Here is a 15,090-nt window from a genome sequence, read left to right as displayed (position 1 = left end):
ACTCTGTGTCACACAGTGGCAAAAAAAATAATTATATATATACACACACACACACACACACACTGTGGCTAATAGCCACTGATGGACTTCTGCTCCATCAGTGAGCAGAAGAGCCCTGCTGGTTCAGACCAGTGAGGGTTCATCTAGTCCAGCCTCCTGTCTCACACAGTGGCCAACCAGTTCCTCTGGAGGGACAACAACAGGGCAGAGAGGCTGAGGCCTTCATAAGAACATCAGAAGAGCCCTGCTGGATCAGACCAGAGGTCCATCTAGTCCAGCCTCCTGTCTCACACAGTGGCCAGCCAGTTCCTCTGGAGGGTCAACAACAGGGCAGAGAGGCTGAGGCCTTCATAAGAGCATCAGAAGAGCCCTGCTGGATCAGACCAGTGAGGGTCCATCCAGTCCAGCATCCTGCCTCACACAGCGGCCAACCAGTTCCTCTGGAGGGCCACCTACAGGGAAGAGAGAAGGGAGAAAAGGAACTCTTTCTCAACTTTCTCCATCCCATGCATCACCTTGTGAACCTCCATCATGTCACCCCGCAGTCGACATTTCTCCAAGCTAAAGAGCCCCAAGCGTCTTAATCTTTCTTCATAGGGAAAGTGTTCCACACGTTGAATCCTCCTAGTTGCCCTTTTCTGCACTTTTTCCAATGCCGTAATATCCTTTTTTGAGGTTGTTATAGCATTGGAAATATTATAGGTTGCCATCTTGGATTTTGTAATATACATGGAAGTTTTTTTTATGGATCTCATTTTAATATGTTTGCAAATTGCTGCTGTTTTTAAACTGGCTTAAGCCTCCCTGAGCTTGTCGGGGGAGAGCGGGATATAAATCTGATAAAGAAAGAAACAAAAAAATTTTTTTCCAACCCTCCCCCTGCTTTGCCTTGCAGTTGTGGCCATGCTGGGGATGCTGTCTCCCTCCAGCCGCGGTGCCCTGATGACCACAGCCTGCTTCCTCTTCATGTTCATGGGGTAGGTGAGGCCTCTGACGCTGTGCCCGTCGCGCCTGTACCCAACGGCCAGTAGGAGATCTGACCTCTTCCCTTTCGTCCTTGACCCCCCCCCCCTAGGGTTTTCGGCGGATTCTCTGCTGGCAGATTATACCGGACGCTGAAGGGCCATCGGTGGAAGAAAGGGGCCTTCTGCGTAAGTGACCCTGCTGTTTGGTGTAGCGGTTAAGTGTGCGGACTCTTATCTGGGAGAACAGGGTAAGATTCCCCACTCCTCCACTTGCACCTGCTGGAATGGCCTTGGGTCAGCCAGAGCTCTCTTATCTGGGAGAACCGGGTTTGATTCCCCACTCCTCCACTTGCACCTGCTGGAATGGCCTTGGGTCAGCCAGAGCTCTCTTATCTGGGAGAACCGGGTTTGATTCCCCACTCCTCCACTTGCACCTGCTGGAATGGCCTTGGGTCAGCCAGAGCTCTCTTATCCGGGAGAACCGGGTTTGATTCCCCACTCCTCCACTTGCACCTGCTGGAATGGCCTTGGGTCAGCCAGAGCTCTCTTATCTGGGTGAACCGGGTTTGATTCCCCACTCCTCCACTTGCACCTGCTGGAATGGCCTTGGGTCAGACAGAGCTCTCTTATCTGGGAGAACCGGGTTTGATTCCCCACTCCTGCACTTGCACCTGCTGGAATGGTCTTGGGTCAGCCAGAGCTCTCTTATCTGGGAGAACCGGGTTTGATTCCCCACTCCTCCACTTACAGCTGCTGGAATGGCCTTGGGTCAGCCATAGCTCTCTTATCTGGGAGAACCAGGTTTCATTCCCCACTCCTCCACTTGCAGCTGCTGGAATGGCCTTGGGTCAGCCAGAGCTCTCTTATCTGGGAGAACCGGGTTTGATTCCCCACTCCTCCACTTGCAGCTGCTGGGATGGCCTTGGGTCAGCCAGAGGTCTCTTATCCGGGAGAACCGGGTTTGATTCCCCACTCCTCCACTTGCACCTGCTGGAATGGCCTTGGGTCAGCCAGAGCTCTCTTATCTGGGAGAACCGGGTTTGATTCCCCACTCCTCCACTTGCAGCTGCTGGAATGGCCTTGGGTCAGCCAGAGCTCTCTTATCTGGGAGAACCGGGTTTGATTCCCCACTCCTATACTTGCACCTGCTGGAATGGCCTTGGGTCAGCCAGAGCTCTCTTATCTGGGAGAACCGGGTTTGATTCCCCACTCCTCCACTTGCAGCTGCTGGAATGGCCTTGGGTCAGCCAGAGCTCTCTTATCTGGGAGAACCGGGTTTGATTCCCCACTCCTCCACTTGCACCTGCTGGAATGGCCTTGGGTCAGCCAGAGCTCTCTTATCTGGGAGAACTGGGTTTGATTCCCCACTCCTCCACTTACAGCTGCTGGAATGGCCTTGGGTCAGCCAGAGCTCTCTTATCTGGGAGAATTGGGTTTGATTCCCCACTCCTCCACTTGCACCTGCTGGAATGGCCTTGGGTCAGCCAGAGCTCTCTTATCTGGGAGAACTGGGTTTGATTCCCCACTCCTCCACTTGCAGCTGCTGGAATGGCCTTGGGTCAGCCAGAGCTCTCTTATCTGGGAGAACCGGGTTTGATTCCCCACTCCTGCACTTGCACCTGCTGGAATGGCCTTGGGTCAGCCAGAGCTCTGGCAGAGGTTGTCCTTGAAAGGGCAGCTGCTGGTAGAGCCCTCTCAGCCCCACCCACCTCACAGGGTGTCTGTTGCAGGGGGAGAAGATAGAGGACAGGGGTGGCCAAGGGTAGCTCTCCATTTTTTATTTTTGCCTACAGCTCACACATTTTTTTGTCTTGGCTCAGGAAAAATGACCCCAGAGCCCAATAATTGATGCAGGAGCCTGTGACGCTAATGCCAGCAGCTCGCAAAATAGAATTTTTGCTCACAAGACTCTGCCGCTTAGAGGGAACATTGGTTAGTACTTGGGTGGGAAACCACCAAAGTCTCCAGGGAGTTTGCAACCTGGCGCTGGCAACCCTAGGGCAGTTCGAAGGCCCCCTGGTCAAGTGGGAAAAAATGGCTGGTCTTGGTTTTAGCAAAGCTGGCGATTCAGCTTCAGCAGAAGCCCAGAGTGCATCTCTGAGAGCTCCAGGCATGATCTGACCCAGGTCAGTCTGCACTAGAGGCCTCCCTCTCTCTCTCTCTCTCTCTCTCTCTCTCTCTCTCTCTCTCTCTCTCTCTCTCTCTCTTCATTAGGCCCAACAGGTGTCAGAACTGGGATGAACTTCAGGCCTCTTCTAAACATCACTGACCCCTTTTTTTTTGTTCACTAGTCAGCCTGAAGAAGGGGTCTAGTGCAGGGGTGTCAGACCTGCGGCCCTGGGTCCAAATCAGGCCCCCAGAGGGCTCCTATCAGGCCCCTGAGCAATTGACTGTCATCTGCTTCCTTCTGCCTCTCTCTCGCTTCCTTCCACATCACAGCTTGATTTGCCAGGCTTGCTCAATCGCACAGCAGAGCGACAGAGCAAAGCCTCTGTTTTCTCCCTTGACTGAAGCTCCTCTCTTGGGGAGGAACGGGGGAGAAATAGCTTGCTTTGCACAGCAAATCAACTGAGCCAAGCCTCTCTTCCTTCTGTTGGCTGAGGCCCCTCCCCCTCCCGGTCTCCTGGGGGAAGGAAGGAAAGAGCCACAGCTTCTTTTGCCCAGTTCCCTGGATCGCACTGGAGAGATACAAAGAAAGCACCCTTTAAGTCCAACGAGTGCTCATGGTTTGAACAAAGCAGTAGACAAGTGGCACCTTTAAGACCAACTAAGTTTTATTCAGACTGTAAACTTTCGTATGCTTCCATTCTGAATCAAACTTAGTTGGTCTTAAACGTGCCGCTTGTCTACTGCTTTGTTCTATGGCTTCAGACCAACATGAACATAAGAGAAGCCATGTTGGCTCAGGCCAATGGCCCATCCAGTCCAACACTGTGTCACACAGTGGCCAAAAAATTTTATACATACACACACACTGTGGCTAATAGCCACTGATGGACCTCTGCTCCATATTTTTATCTAAACCCCTCTTGAAGGTGGCTTGAACATGGCTGCCCTCTTGGATCTATGCTAATAGTTTGAGTGTTTTTGTTGCTTTTTTTGTAGCAGGAACTCCTTTGCCAATTAGGCCACACCTCCCTGATGAAGCCAATCCTCCAAGAGCTTACAGGGCTCTTAGTACAATCTTGGGAGGATTGGCTGCATCAGGGAGGTGTGGCCTAATAGGCAAAGGAAGTCGTGCTGCAAAAAAGCCATTATTGTTGATGTTGCAGTTCTTCTTGTTGTTATTTGGGGTTTCTGTCCTGCCCTCTCTGCCAGGGGACTCGGGACGACTAACAACAAAGTTAAAACATTAGAAACCGTTAAGCATCTTAAAACAGCTATCCAATTTCAATCAACTAAAAGACGGCAAAAAAATAAATAATCCTATTAAAGTCCTTGAGCCGGGCAGATGGAATTGAGTTGTTCAGGACTACATAATAATCAGTACTCCATATGGGCGGACGGGTGGGCAGCGTTGGGCTACATTGCCAAGGAGTCCGGAATGCTCAGCACTGCCTTTTCTTGTGCCTTCTGAGGCCCAGAGACCTGTTTAAGTGAGATTCTCGGACTGATGATTTGCATGCTGCGCACGCTCCAGGGTCCCTTCGGCCTTGCCTGGTCCTCTAGCCCAGAGCTGCCGCCTTGTGGCAGAGAACGGCTTCAGTCCTGGGTGTTCCTCCTCTCAGGAATGGTGGCTCAGTGGTAGAGCATCTGCTTGGTAAGCAGAAAGTCCCAGGTTCAATCCCTGGCATCTCCAACTAAAAAGGGTCCAGGCAAGTAGGTGTGAAGAAGTTCAGCTGGAGTCCCTGGAGAGCAGGGGAGGGAGGGTGGCTCAGTGGTAGAGCCTCTGCTTGGTAAGCAGAAGGCCCCAGGTTCAATCCCTGGCATCTCCAACTAAAAAGGGTCCAGGCAAGTAGGCGTGAAGAACCTCAGCTGGAGTCCCTGGAGAGCAGGGGAGGGAGGGTTGCTCAGTGGTAGAGCCTCTGCTTGGTAAGCAGAAGGCCCTAGGTTCAATCCCCAGCATCTCCAACTAAAAAGGGTCCAGGCAAGGAGGCGTGAAAAACCTCAGCTTGAGACCCTGGAGAGCAGGGGAGGGAGGGTGGGTGGCTCAGTGGCAGAGCATCTGCTTGGTAAGCAGAAGGTCCCAGGTTCAATCCCTGGCATCTCCAACTTTAAAAGGTCCAGGCAAGTAGGCATGAAAAACATCAGCTGGAGAGCCGCTGCCAGTCTGAATAGACAATACCAACTTTGATGGACCGAGGAGGGTCTGATTTCGTAGATGGCAGCTTCATATGTTCATGTATGTTTTTACAGACCGCCACGCTGTACCCGGGAGTCGTCTTTGGGATTTGCTTCATCCTGAACTGCTTCATCTGGGGCAAGCACTCCTCCGGAGCGGTGCGTATCATCTCCTCCTCCTCGCTGCCTTGCCCTCCTCCGCACAAAGCCGGCACTTGGACTTCTTTTCTCCAGCCTTTGTGGTTTTATCTCTCAATCTTTATGCAAGTTGGAAGACCATGAGCAATCTTTTGGGGAGAGGACATAAAAGAATTGAAGAAGCCCTCCCTCTTCACAGAAATGTGAAGCCCAGGGCAACTGACAGGATCATAGAATCCTAGAGTTGGAAGGGACCTCCAGGGTCATCTAGTCCAACCCCCTGCACAATGCAGGAAACTCACAAACACCTCCCCCTCAATTCACAGGATCCTCATTGCTGCAAGACAGCATGGTGTAGTGAGAGCCAGTTTGGTGTAATGGTTAAGCGTGCAGACTCTTATCTGGGAGAACCAGATTTGATTCCCCACTCCTCCACTCGCAGCTGCTGGAATGGCCTTGGGTCAGCCAGAGCTCTCTTATCTGCGAGAACCAGGTTCGATTCCCCACTCCTCCACTTGCACCTGTTGGAATGGCCTTGGGTCAGCCGTAGCTCTCATATGAGTTGTCCTTGAAAGGGCAGCTTCTGTCAGAGGTCTCTCAGCCCACCCACCTCACAGAGTGTCTGTTGTGAGGGAAGAAGATAGATTGTAAGCCGCGCTGAGACTCTGATTCAGCGTGAAGGGCGGGGTATAAATCTGCAGTCGTCTTCTTCTCAAGCCCCCTAATAGCTTAATTTCCCCTCTCTCAATTCTGTATCTCTTTAAAAGAAACCCCGAGAACGCGTTCGGTTCTCACAAGATCGTGGAGGGCAGGGTTTCTCTCTAATTTACAAAGGGGCATCCTGAGATCCGGGCTGTCTTTGCAGGTTCCTTTCCCCACCATGGTGGCCCTGCTGTGTATGTGGTTCGGCATTTCCTTGCCCCTCGTCTACCTGGGTTACTACTTTGGGTTTCGCAAGCAGCCCTACGACAATCCTGTTCGGACCAATCAGATCCCCAGGCAAATACCAGAGCAGAGGTGGTACATGAACAGATTCGTCGGGTGAGTGGCTGGGGAAACGCGCCCGGGCTTGGGTGGGCTTTTGCGGGCGATTGGCCCGAAAGGTATGTTGCTTCTGCTCCGCCAGAAGAGCTCGGAGTGCTTCCAGTGTGTTCCCCGAGTAAACGGGCTTGCCTTTTCTTTCTCTGCTTCCCAGGATCCTCATGGCTGGGATTCTGCCTTTCGGGGCCATGTTCATCGAGCTCTTCTTCATCTTCAGCGTAAGCATCAGCCTTTCAACTTTTTTTCGGGATCTCACTGCAAACCTTCAACGGGACAGTGCCGAGAATGGGGGTTCCCAACTTTTTTGAGTCTTGGGAATTCTGATGCCGCGTGGTGGGCACAGCTACAAAATGGTTGCCATGGAATGGTTACCACAGGAGGGGGGAGCCAGCCCCAAAATGGCTGCCGTGGAACGGTTACCACAGGAGGGGGAGCCAGCCCCAAAATGGCTGCCATGGAATGGTTACCACAGGAGGGGGGGAGCCAGTCCCAAAATGGCTGCCATGGAGCGGTTACCACAGGAGGGGGGAGCCAGCCCCAAAATGGCTGCCATGGAATGGTTACCGCAGGAGCGGGGAGCCAGCCCCAAAATGACTGCCATGGAACGGTTACCACAGGAGGGGGGAGCCAGCACCAAAATGACTGCCATGGAATGGTTACCACAGGAGGGGGGAGCCAGCCCCAAAATAGTTTCCATGGAATGGTTACCGCAGGAGGGGGGGAGCCAGCCCCAAAATGGCTGCTGTGGAATTGTTACCACAGGAGGGGGGGAGTGGTTACCACAGGAGCAGGGGAGCCAGCCCCAAAATGGCTGCCATGGAATGGTTACCACAGGAGGAAGGAACCAGCCCCAAAATGGCTGCCGTGGAATGGTTACCACAGGAGGGGGAGCCAGCCTCAAAATGGTTGCCATGGAATGGTTACCACAGGAGAGGGGGAGCCAGCCCCAAAATGGCTGCCATGGAATGGTTCCAGATCCCATCAGGAGGCCCACCAGTGGATCCAGGACACTAGAAGCCTTCCCACTGTGCCTCGCCCCCCCCCAAGCACCTAGAATACAGAGTATCTTCCCTAGACAGAGACTTCCATCAATATGCTGTGGCTAATAGCCACTGATGGACCTCTGCTCCAGATGTTTACTCAATCCCCTCTTGAGAGTCCTCCCTTAATCAGATACCCGTTTGGGGAAGGGAGCTTCGACTCTTGTAAGCTGGTGCCCTGAAAATCTCACTGGGCTATAAGGAGCTACTTGAGGCCAGATACACGATTGTTTGCTGTTTGTCCTTTGTGGCCCTTTTAAATGCCTGTTTTTCAAACTTTTCCCCTCTTTCTGTTGTTTCCGGGCCAGGCCATTTGGGAGAACCAGTTCTACTACCTCTTCGGGTTCCTCTTCTTGGTGTTCATCATCCTCGTGGTCTCCTGTTCCCAGATCAGCATCGTCATGGTGTACTTCCAGCTGTGTGCCGAAGTAAGAGGCCGGTGGGAGGCCTGGGAGGAGGGAAATGGGCTGGGGGGCTCCTGGTTTTGCAGCAGAGGTTGGAACTTGACTTCTGCAAGGAGTTCGAATGCCACCAGGCGTGAACAGGGCTTTTTTGGTAGAAAAAGCTCAGCGGCAAATCATTTGCATATCAGGCCACACCCCCTGGTGTCACCATTTTTTAACACAGGGCTTTTTTTGCAGAAAACTCCCAGCAGGAACTCATTTGCATATTAGGCCACATCATTTGGCGGCGCCATCGTTTAACGCAGGGCTTTTGGGTAGGAGAAGCCCAGCAGGGACTCATTTGCATATTAGGCCACACCCCGTGATGTCACCATTGTTTAACGCGGAGCTTTTTGTAGAGAAGCCCAGCGGGAACTCATTTGCGTATTAGGCCACACCCCGTGATGTCACCATTGTTTGACGCAAGGTTTTCTTGGTGGAAAAAAGCCCAGGAAGAACTCATTTGCATATTATGCCACATCGCTTGATGGTATCATCGTTTAACGCAGGGCTTTTGGGTAGAAGAAGAAGATATTGGATTTATATCCTGCCCTCCACTCCGAAGAGTCTCAGAGCGGCTCACAATCTTCTTTACCTTCCTCCCCCACAACAAACACCCTGTGAGGTGGGTGGGGCTGAGAGAGCTCTGACAGAAGCTGGCTTTCAAGGACAACCTCTGCCAGAGCTATGGCTGACCCAAGGCCATGCTAGCAGGTGTAAGTGGAGGAGTGGGGAATCAAACCTGGTTCTCCCAGATAATAATAATAATAATAATAAATTTTTTATTTCTATCCCGCCCTCCCCACCTTAGCGGGCTCAGGGCGGCTAACAGCATATTACAAAACATACAGTGATATTATAAAAACATTTAAATCCAACAATATAAAACATCAACAATAAAACTACTAACATTAAAAACCAGTTCAATGATATAATTATTCTGCGGTGTGAATCTTCAGACCGCATTGGCGGCTCCTTAATTCTTGATCTTCCTAACAGTCCGGATGTGCCAGTTTAAAAAGGACGGTCTTGCAGGCCCTGCGGAACTGCTCAAGGTTCCGCAGGGCCCGCACCTCCTCGGGGAGTCGGTTCCACAGAGTAGGAGCCGCACTCGAGAATGCCCGTACTCTGGTGCTCTGATGTTTAATCTCCTTCGGCCCGGGGATGGTCATCAGATTTTTCCCGACTGACCTCAGTGCTCTCTGGGGTTCGTATGGGGAAAGACGGTCCCTCAGGTAGGTGGGTCCTCGGCCATATAAGGCTTTAAAGGTAACGACCAACACTTTGTACTGGACTCGGTATATAATTGGCAGCCAGTGCAGTTCACGTAGCCCCGGCTGTATATGCTCCCGTTTTGGAAGTCCCAACAACAGCCTGGCCGCCGCGTTCTGCACTAGCTGCAGCTTCCGAGTCCGGCACAGAGGTAGCCCCAAGTAGAGGGCATTACAGTAGTCTAGTCTTGAGGTGACCGTTGCGTGGATCACCGTTGCGAGGTCCCGGCGCTCGAGGAAAGGGGCCAACTGCCTTGCCCGCTTCAGATGGAAGAATGCTGACTTGGCAGTGGCTGCTATCTGGGCCTCCATTGATAGTGAAGGCTCCAGTAAAACACCTAGGCTCTTTACCTGGCGCGCTGCTTTCAATAGCGCACCGTCGAAGGCCGGGAGAGCTATTTCCCTTCCCAGGGCGCCGCGGCCCACGCACAGGACCTCTGTCTTCGCTGGGTTCAGCTTCAGCCCGCTCAGCCTGAGCCATGTCGCGACAGCCTGTAAAGCCCGGTCGAGATTCCCTGGTGCGGAGTTGGGCCAGCCGTCCATTAGCAGATAGAGCTGGGTGTCGTCTGCATATTGATGGCAACCCAGCCCAAACCGCCGGGCAATCTGGGCGAGGGGGCGCATATAGATGTTGAACAACATCGGGGAGAGAACTGCTCCCTGAGGCACCCCACAATCCAGTGTGCGCCTCCGGGATCGTTCTCCCCCAATAGCCACCCTCTGTCCCCGACCTAGGAGAAAGGAGGAAAGCCATTGCAGGGCCGACCCCTCAACCCCAATGTCGGCGAGGCGGCGCGTCAGTAGCCGATGGTCGACTGTATCAAATGCAGCCGACAGATCTAACAGCATCAGCACTGCAACGCCGCCTCGATCCAGTTGCCGTTGGAGGTCATCCACTAAGGCGACCAGCACCGTCTCCGTCCCATGGCCCGGCCGGAAGCCTGACTGACATGGGTCTGCACACTTAACCACTACACCAGAATGGGTAGGAGAAGCCCAGCAGGAACTCATTTGCATATCAGGCCACATCCCCCGATGCCACCATCGTTTAACACAGAGCTTTTTGTAGAAGAGGCCCAGCAGGAACTCATTTGCATATTAGGCCACACCCCGTGATGTTACCATTGTTTAACACAGGGCTTTTTTTTCCTAGAGAAAGCCCATCGGGGACTCATTTGCATATTAGGCCACACCCCATGATGTCACCATTGTTTGACACAAGGTTTTCTTGGTGGGAAAAGCCCAGCAGGAACTCACTTGCATATTAGGCCACACCCCCTGATGTCGTCATTGTTCAACACGAGGCTTTCTTGGTGGGAAAAAAGCCTGGCATTAACTCATTTGCATATTAGGCCACACCCCCTGATGCCACCATTGTCTCACACGGGGCTTTCTTGGTAGAAGCGGCCAAGCGGGACCTCATTTGCATACTAGGCCACACCCTGTAATGCCACCATTGTTTCACACGGGGCTTTTTTGTAGAAAAAGCCCAGCGGGAATTCATTTCTATATTGGGCCACACCCCCTGACACCAAGCCAGCTGGCACTGCGTTCCTGCTCAAAAAAAGAGTCCTGGAGGTGGGGAGGGTCCATTGCTGAGTACAGCCAGGTTCACAGAGAATTAAAAAGCAAGCCCACAGGGTCCTGGGGGTAATCAGGCTCCAGCAAAGGAAACCCCCAGGAAATTGCACATTACAGTCTTCACTAATACTTAGCCAGATTGAGGAAGAATCGCACTGCTACAGCACCAACCCCGAATCAGACTTTTCCCTGCAGCTACTGTGGCCGGACCTGCCTGTCCCTCATTGGTCTTGTCAGCCACCAGCGAGCCTGCAGCAGACGTGGACTACTGCACCCTTCTTAAATCTTCGTTCGCGAAGTCAAGCCGAGAGAATACTTAGCCATGTAATAAAAGGTCAAGGTCGTCCCCTTGTGCAAGCACCAGTCATTTCCGACTCTGGGTTGACGTCACATCACGACATTTTCACGGCAGACTTTTTACGGGGCGGTTTGCCCTTGCCTTCCCCAGTCATCTACACTCCGCCCCCCCCCCCCGCAAGCTGGGTACTCCTTTTCCTGACTTTGGAAGGATGGAAGGCTGAGTCAACCTCGAGCCGGCTACCTGAAAACCCAGCTTCCGCCGGGGATCGAACTCGGGTCGTGAGCAGAGCTTAGGACTGCAGGACTTCTGCTTTACCACTCTGCGCCACAGGGCCCTTAGTCATGTAATAGTATATAATAATATCAACCAGACACTATTGAAAGGTCATCGCTTACTGTGTATTTTGATATTATATATCAAAATACACAGTAAACGTTGAACTTTCAATAGTTCGATTAGAAATTACACCCGGCAAAAATATACAAACATACTCCCCAAGTCCGTACTTCCATAAATCAGAACTGTTCCCCAGAATTCTGTTACAAATTCTCCAGGGGGCTACACAGAAAAGACTCTGATGGTGCTACTCATGGGGATAAAAATATCCATTCCGCTGACCAGGATTCGATGGAAAAGGTCCGGTTTCAGAATCTTGGTCCACAGCTATGTTCTCACAGAGAACACTGTGCCTGCTGAGAAAGACATAGGGTGGCCCTTTAAAAGTTCCTTGAGGCCTGGGCGCTCCATTCTTTGAGAATTTTTTTCTCCTCTATGTTTAAAAAAATGATGCATTAAGACAGGGTGGTCAAACCTACGGCCCAGGGGCCAAATCTGGCCGGCCCAGGAGCAACTGGCTGTCATCTGCTTCCTTCTCCCTCTCTCTCGCTTCCTTCTGCATCTCAGCTTGCATTGCAAGGCTTGCTCAATCGCACAGGAGCTGCAGAGCAAAATTTCCTGCGTTGGCTGAGGCTCCTCCTCCTCCTGGCCCCCTGGGGAAGGAAGGAAAGAGCCAGAGCTTCCTTTGCCCAGTTCCCTGGATCCCACGGGAGAGATTCAAAAAAAGCACCTTTAAAACCAACAAGTGCTAATCTTTTAAGCATGCTTTAAGAAAACCCTTTACTTGTGTTTGTCTGTGTCCTTTAAAACAGGGGTGTCAAACTCATTTGTTATGATGGCCGGATCTGACATAAATGAGACCTTGATGGGCCAGGCCATGTCTGGCCGGGCCGTGTGTGTACCTATTTAAGATTAGGTAGCAGAGATATACATTTTATAAAGGACACAGACAAACACAAATATATATATGCATAAAAACTTAAAACATGCTTTAAAAGTTAGCACTGGAGAGCCAGTTTGGTGTAGTGGTTAAGTGTGCGGACTATTATCTGGGAGAACCAGGTTTGATTCTCCACTTGCACCCGCTGGAATGGCCTTGGGTCAGCCAGAGCTCTCTTATCTGGGAGAACCGGGTTTAATTCCCCACCCCTCCACTTGATGCTGGGATGGCCTTGGGTCAGCCAGAGCTCTTTTATCTGGGAGAACTGGGTTTGATTCCCCCCTCCTCCGCTTGCAGCTGCTGGAATGGCCTTGGGTCATCCAGAGCTCTCTTATCTGGGAGAACCGGGTTTGATTCCCCCCTCCTCCACTTGCGCCTGCTGGAATGGCCTTGGGTCAGCCAGAGCTCTCTCATCTGGGAGAACCAGGTTTGATTCCCCACTCCTCCCCTTGCAGCTGCTGGAATGGCCTTGGGTCAGCCAGAGCTCTCTTATCTGGGAGAACCGGGTTTGATTCCCCACTCCTCCCCTTGCAGCTGCTGGAATGGCCTTAGGTCAGCCAGCGCTCTCTTATCTGGGAGAACCGGGTTTGATTCCCCACTCCTCCTCTTGCAGCTGCTGGAATGGCTTTCGGTCAGCCAGAGCTCTCTCATCTGGGAGAACCAGGTTTGATTCCCCACTCCTCCCCTTGCAGCTGCTGGAATGGCCTTGGGTCATCCAGAGCTCTCTTATCTGGGAGAACCGGGTTTGATTCCCCACTCCTCCGCTTGCAGCTGCTGGAATGGCCTTGGGTCATCCAGAGCTCTCTTATCTGGGAGAACCGGGTTTGATTCCCCACTCCTCCGCTTGCAGCTGCTGGAATGGCCTTGGGTCATCCAGAGCTCTCTTATCTGGGAGAACCAGGTTTGATTCCCCACTCCACCACTCGCAGCTGCTGGAATGGCCTTGGGTCAGCCAGAGCTCTCTCATCTGGGAGAACCAGGTTTGATTCCCCACTCCTCCGCTTGCAGCTGCTGGAATGGCCTTGGGTCATCCAGAGCTCTCTTATCTGGGAGAACCGGGTTTGATTCCCCACTCCTCCACTTGCGCCTGCTGGAATGGCCTTGGGTCAGCCATAGCCCTGGCAGAAGTTGTCCTTGAAAGGGCAGCTGCTGTGAGAGCCCTCTCAGCCCCACCCACCTCACAGGGTGTCTGTTGTGGGGAAGGAAGGGAAAGGAGATTGTGAGCCGCTCTGGGACTCTTCGGAGTGGAGGGCGGGATATAAATCCAGTATCCTTCTTCTTCATTGGACTTAAAGGTGCTTTCTATGTATCTCTCCCATGGGATCCAGAGAACTGGGCAAAGGAAGCTCTGGCTCTTTCCTGCCTCCCCCAGGAGATAAGGAGGGGAGGAGCCTCAGCCAATAGAAGGAAGAGGTTTGGCTCAGTAGCTCTGCTGTGCGATTGAGAGAGCCTGGCAAAGCAAGCTATTCCTCCCCCCTTCCACCCCAAAGGAGGAGCCTCAGCCACTGGAGAAAATAGAGGTTTTGCTTTGTAGCTCCAGTTGCTCGGTGGCCTGATTCAGCCCCCAAACTGCTTTAAAAGTTCCTGTCTCCGCTACCTAATCTTAAAGAGGTATACACGCGGCCTCACCCAGCATAGCCCGGCCCAGCAAGGTCTCATTTATGTCAGCTCCGGCCATCATAACGAATGAGTTTGTCCCCCCTGCCTTAAGAGGACGTTGCTCTGTGAGAGAAGCTCAGCTGTGGACCAAGATTCAATGAAATTGAATGAAATTGCTGAGCAGTCGGGTTAGAACGGATAAAAGGGTGATTAACACGTGGAATTCACAGGAGGTGGCGGCGGCTAGAAGCATAGCCAGCTTCAAGAGAGGGTTAGATAAAAATATGGAGCAGAGGTCCGTCAGTGGCTATTAGCCACAAAAATTTTTTGCCACTGTGTGACACAGAGTGTTGGACTGGATGGGCCATTGGCCTGATCCAACAGGGCTTCTCTTATGTTCTTATGTGACACAGAGTGTTGGACTGGATGGGCCATTGGTCTGATCCCACAGGGCTTCTCTTATGTTCTTCTGTGACACAGAGTGTTGGACTGGAGGGGCCATTGGCCTGATCCAACAGGGCTTCTCTTATGTTCTTCTGTGACACAGAGTGTTGGACTGGAGGGCCACTGGCCTGATCCTACAGGGCTTCTCTTAGGTACTTATGTGACACAGAGTGTTGGACTGGAGGGGCCACTGGCCTGATCCCACAGGGCTTCTCTTATGTTCTTCTGTGACACAGAGTGTTGGACTGGAGGGGCCATTGGCCTGATCCAACAGGGCTTCTCTTATGTTCTTATGTGACACAGAGTGTTGGACTGGAGGGGCCATTGGCCTGATCCAACAGGGCTTCTCTTATGTTCTTATGTGACACAGAGTGTTGGACTGGAGGGGCACTGGCCTGATCCAACATGGCTTCTCTTATGTTCTTATGTGACACAGAGTGTTGGACTGGAGGGGCCACTGGCCTGATCCAACAGGGCTTCTCTTATGTTCTTATGTGACACAGAGTGTTGGACTGGAGGGGCCATTGGCCTGATCCAACAGGGCTTCTCTTATGTTCTTATGTGACACAGAGTGTTGGACTGGAGGGGCCATTGGCCTGATCCAACAGGGCTTCTCTTATGTTCTTATGTGACACAGAGTGTTGGACTGGAGGGGCCACTGGCCTGATCCAACAGGGCTTCTCTTATGTTCTTATGTGACACAGAGTGTT

At 52.3% G+C, this 15,090-nt stretch overlaps 1 protein-coding gene across 1 annotated transcript in view; it reads left to right on the top strand.

The window, feature by feature from the left end:
• The window catches only part of TM9SF4 (transmembrane 9 superfamily member 4), a 67,672-nt gene that overhangs the window by 41,582 nt on the left and 11,000 nt on the right, over positions 1-15,090 (top strand). Inside the window, exons 11-16 of the mRNA XM_060230531.1 lie at positions 896-977; positions 1,076-1,151; positions 5,322-5,405; positions 6,250-6,425; positions 6,580-6,643; positions 7,774-7,893. Of these exons, the coding sequence (XP_060086514.1) occupies positions 896-977; positions 1,076-1,151; positions 5,322-5,405; positions 6,250-6,425; positions 6,580-6,643; positions 7,774-7,893 (602 nt within the window). The remainder of the gene's footprint in view (positions 1-895; positions 978-1,075; positions 1,152-5,321; positions 5,406-6,249; positions 6,426-6,579; positions 6,644-7,773; positions 7,894-15,090) is intronic.

The sequence above is a fragment of the Heteronotia binoei genome, chromosome 2 (genome assembly GCF_032191835.1).
Source record: "Heteronotia binoei isolate CCM8104 ecotype False Entrance Well chromosome 2, APGP_CSIRO_Hbin_v1, whole genome shotgun sequence".
Taxonomy (NCBI): domain Eukaryota; kingdom Metazoa; phylum Chordata; class Lepidosauria; order Squamata; family Gekkonidae; genus Heteronotia; species Heteronotia binoei.
The sequence above is the reverse complement of the archived record's forward strand: the minus strand, read 5'-3'. Positions and strand labels throughout refer to the sequence as shown.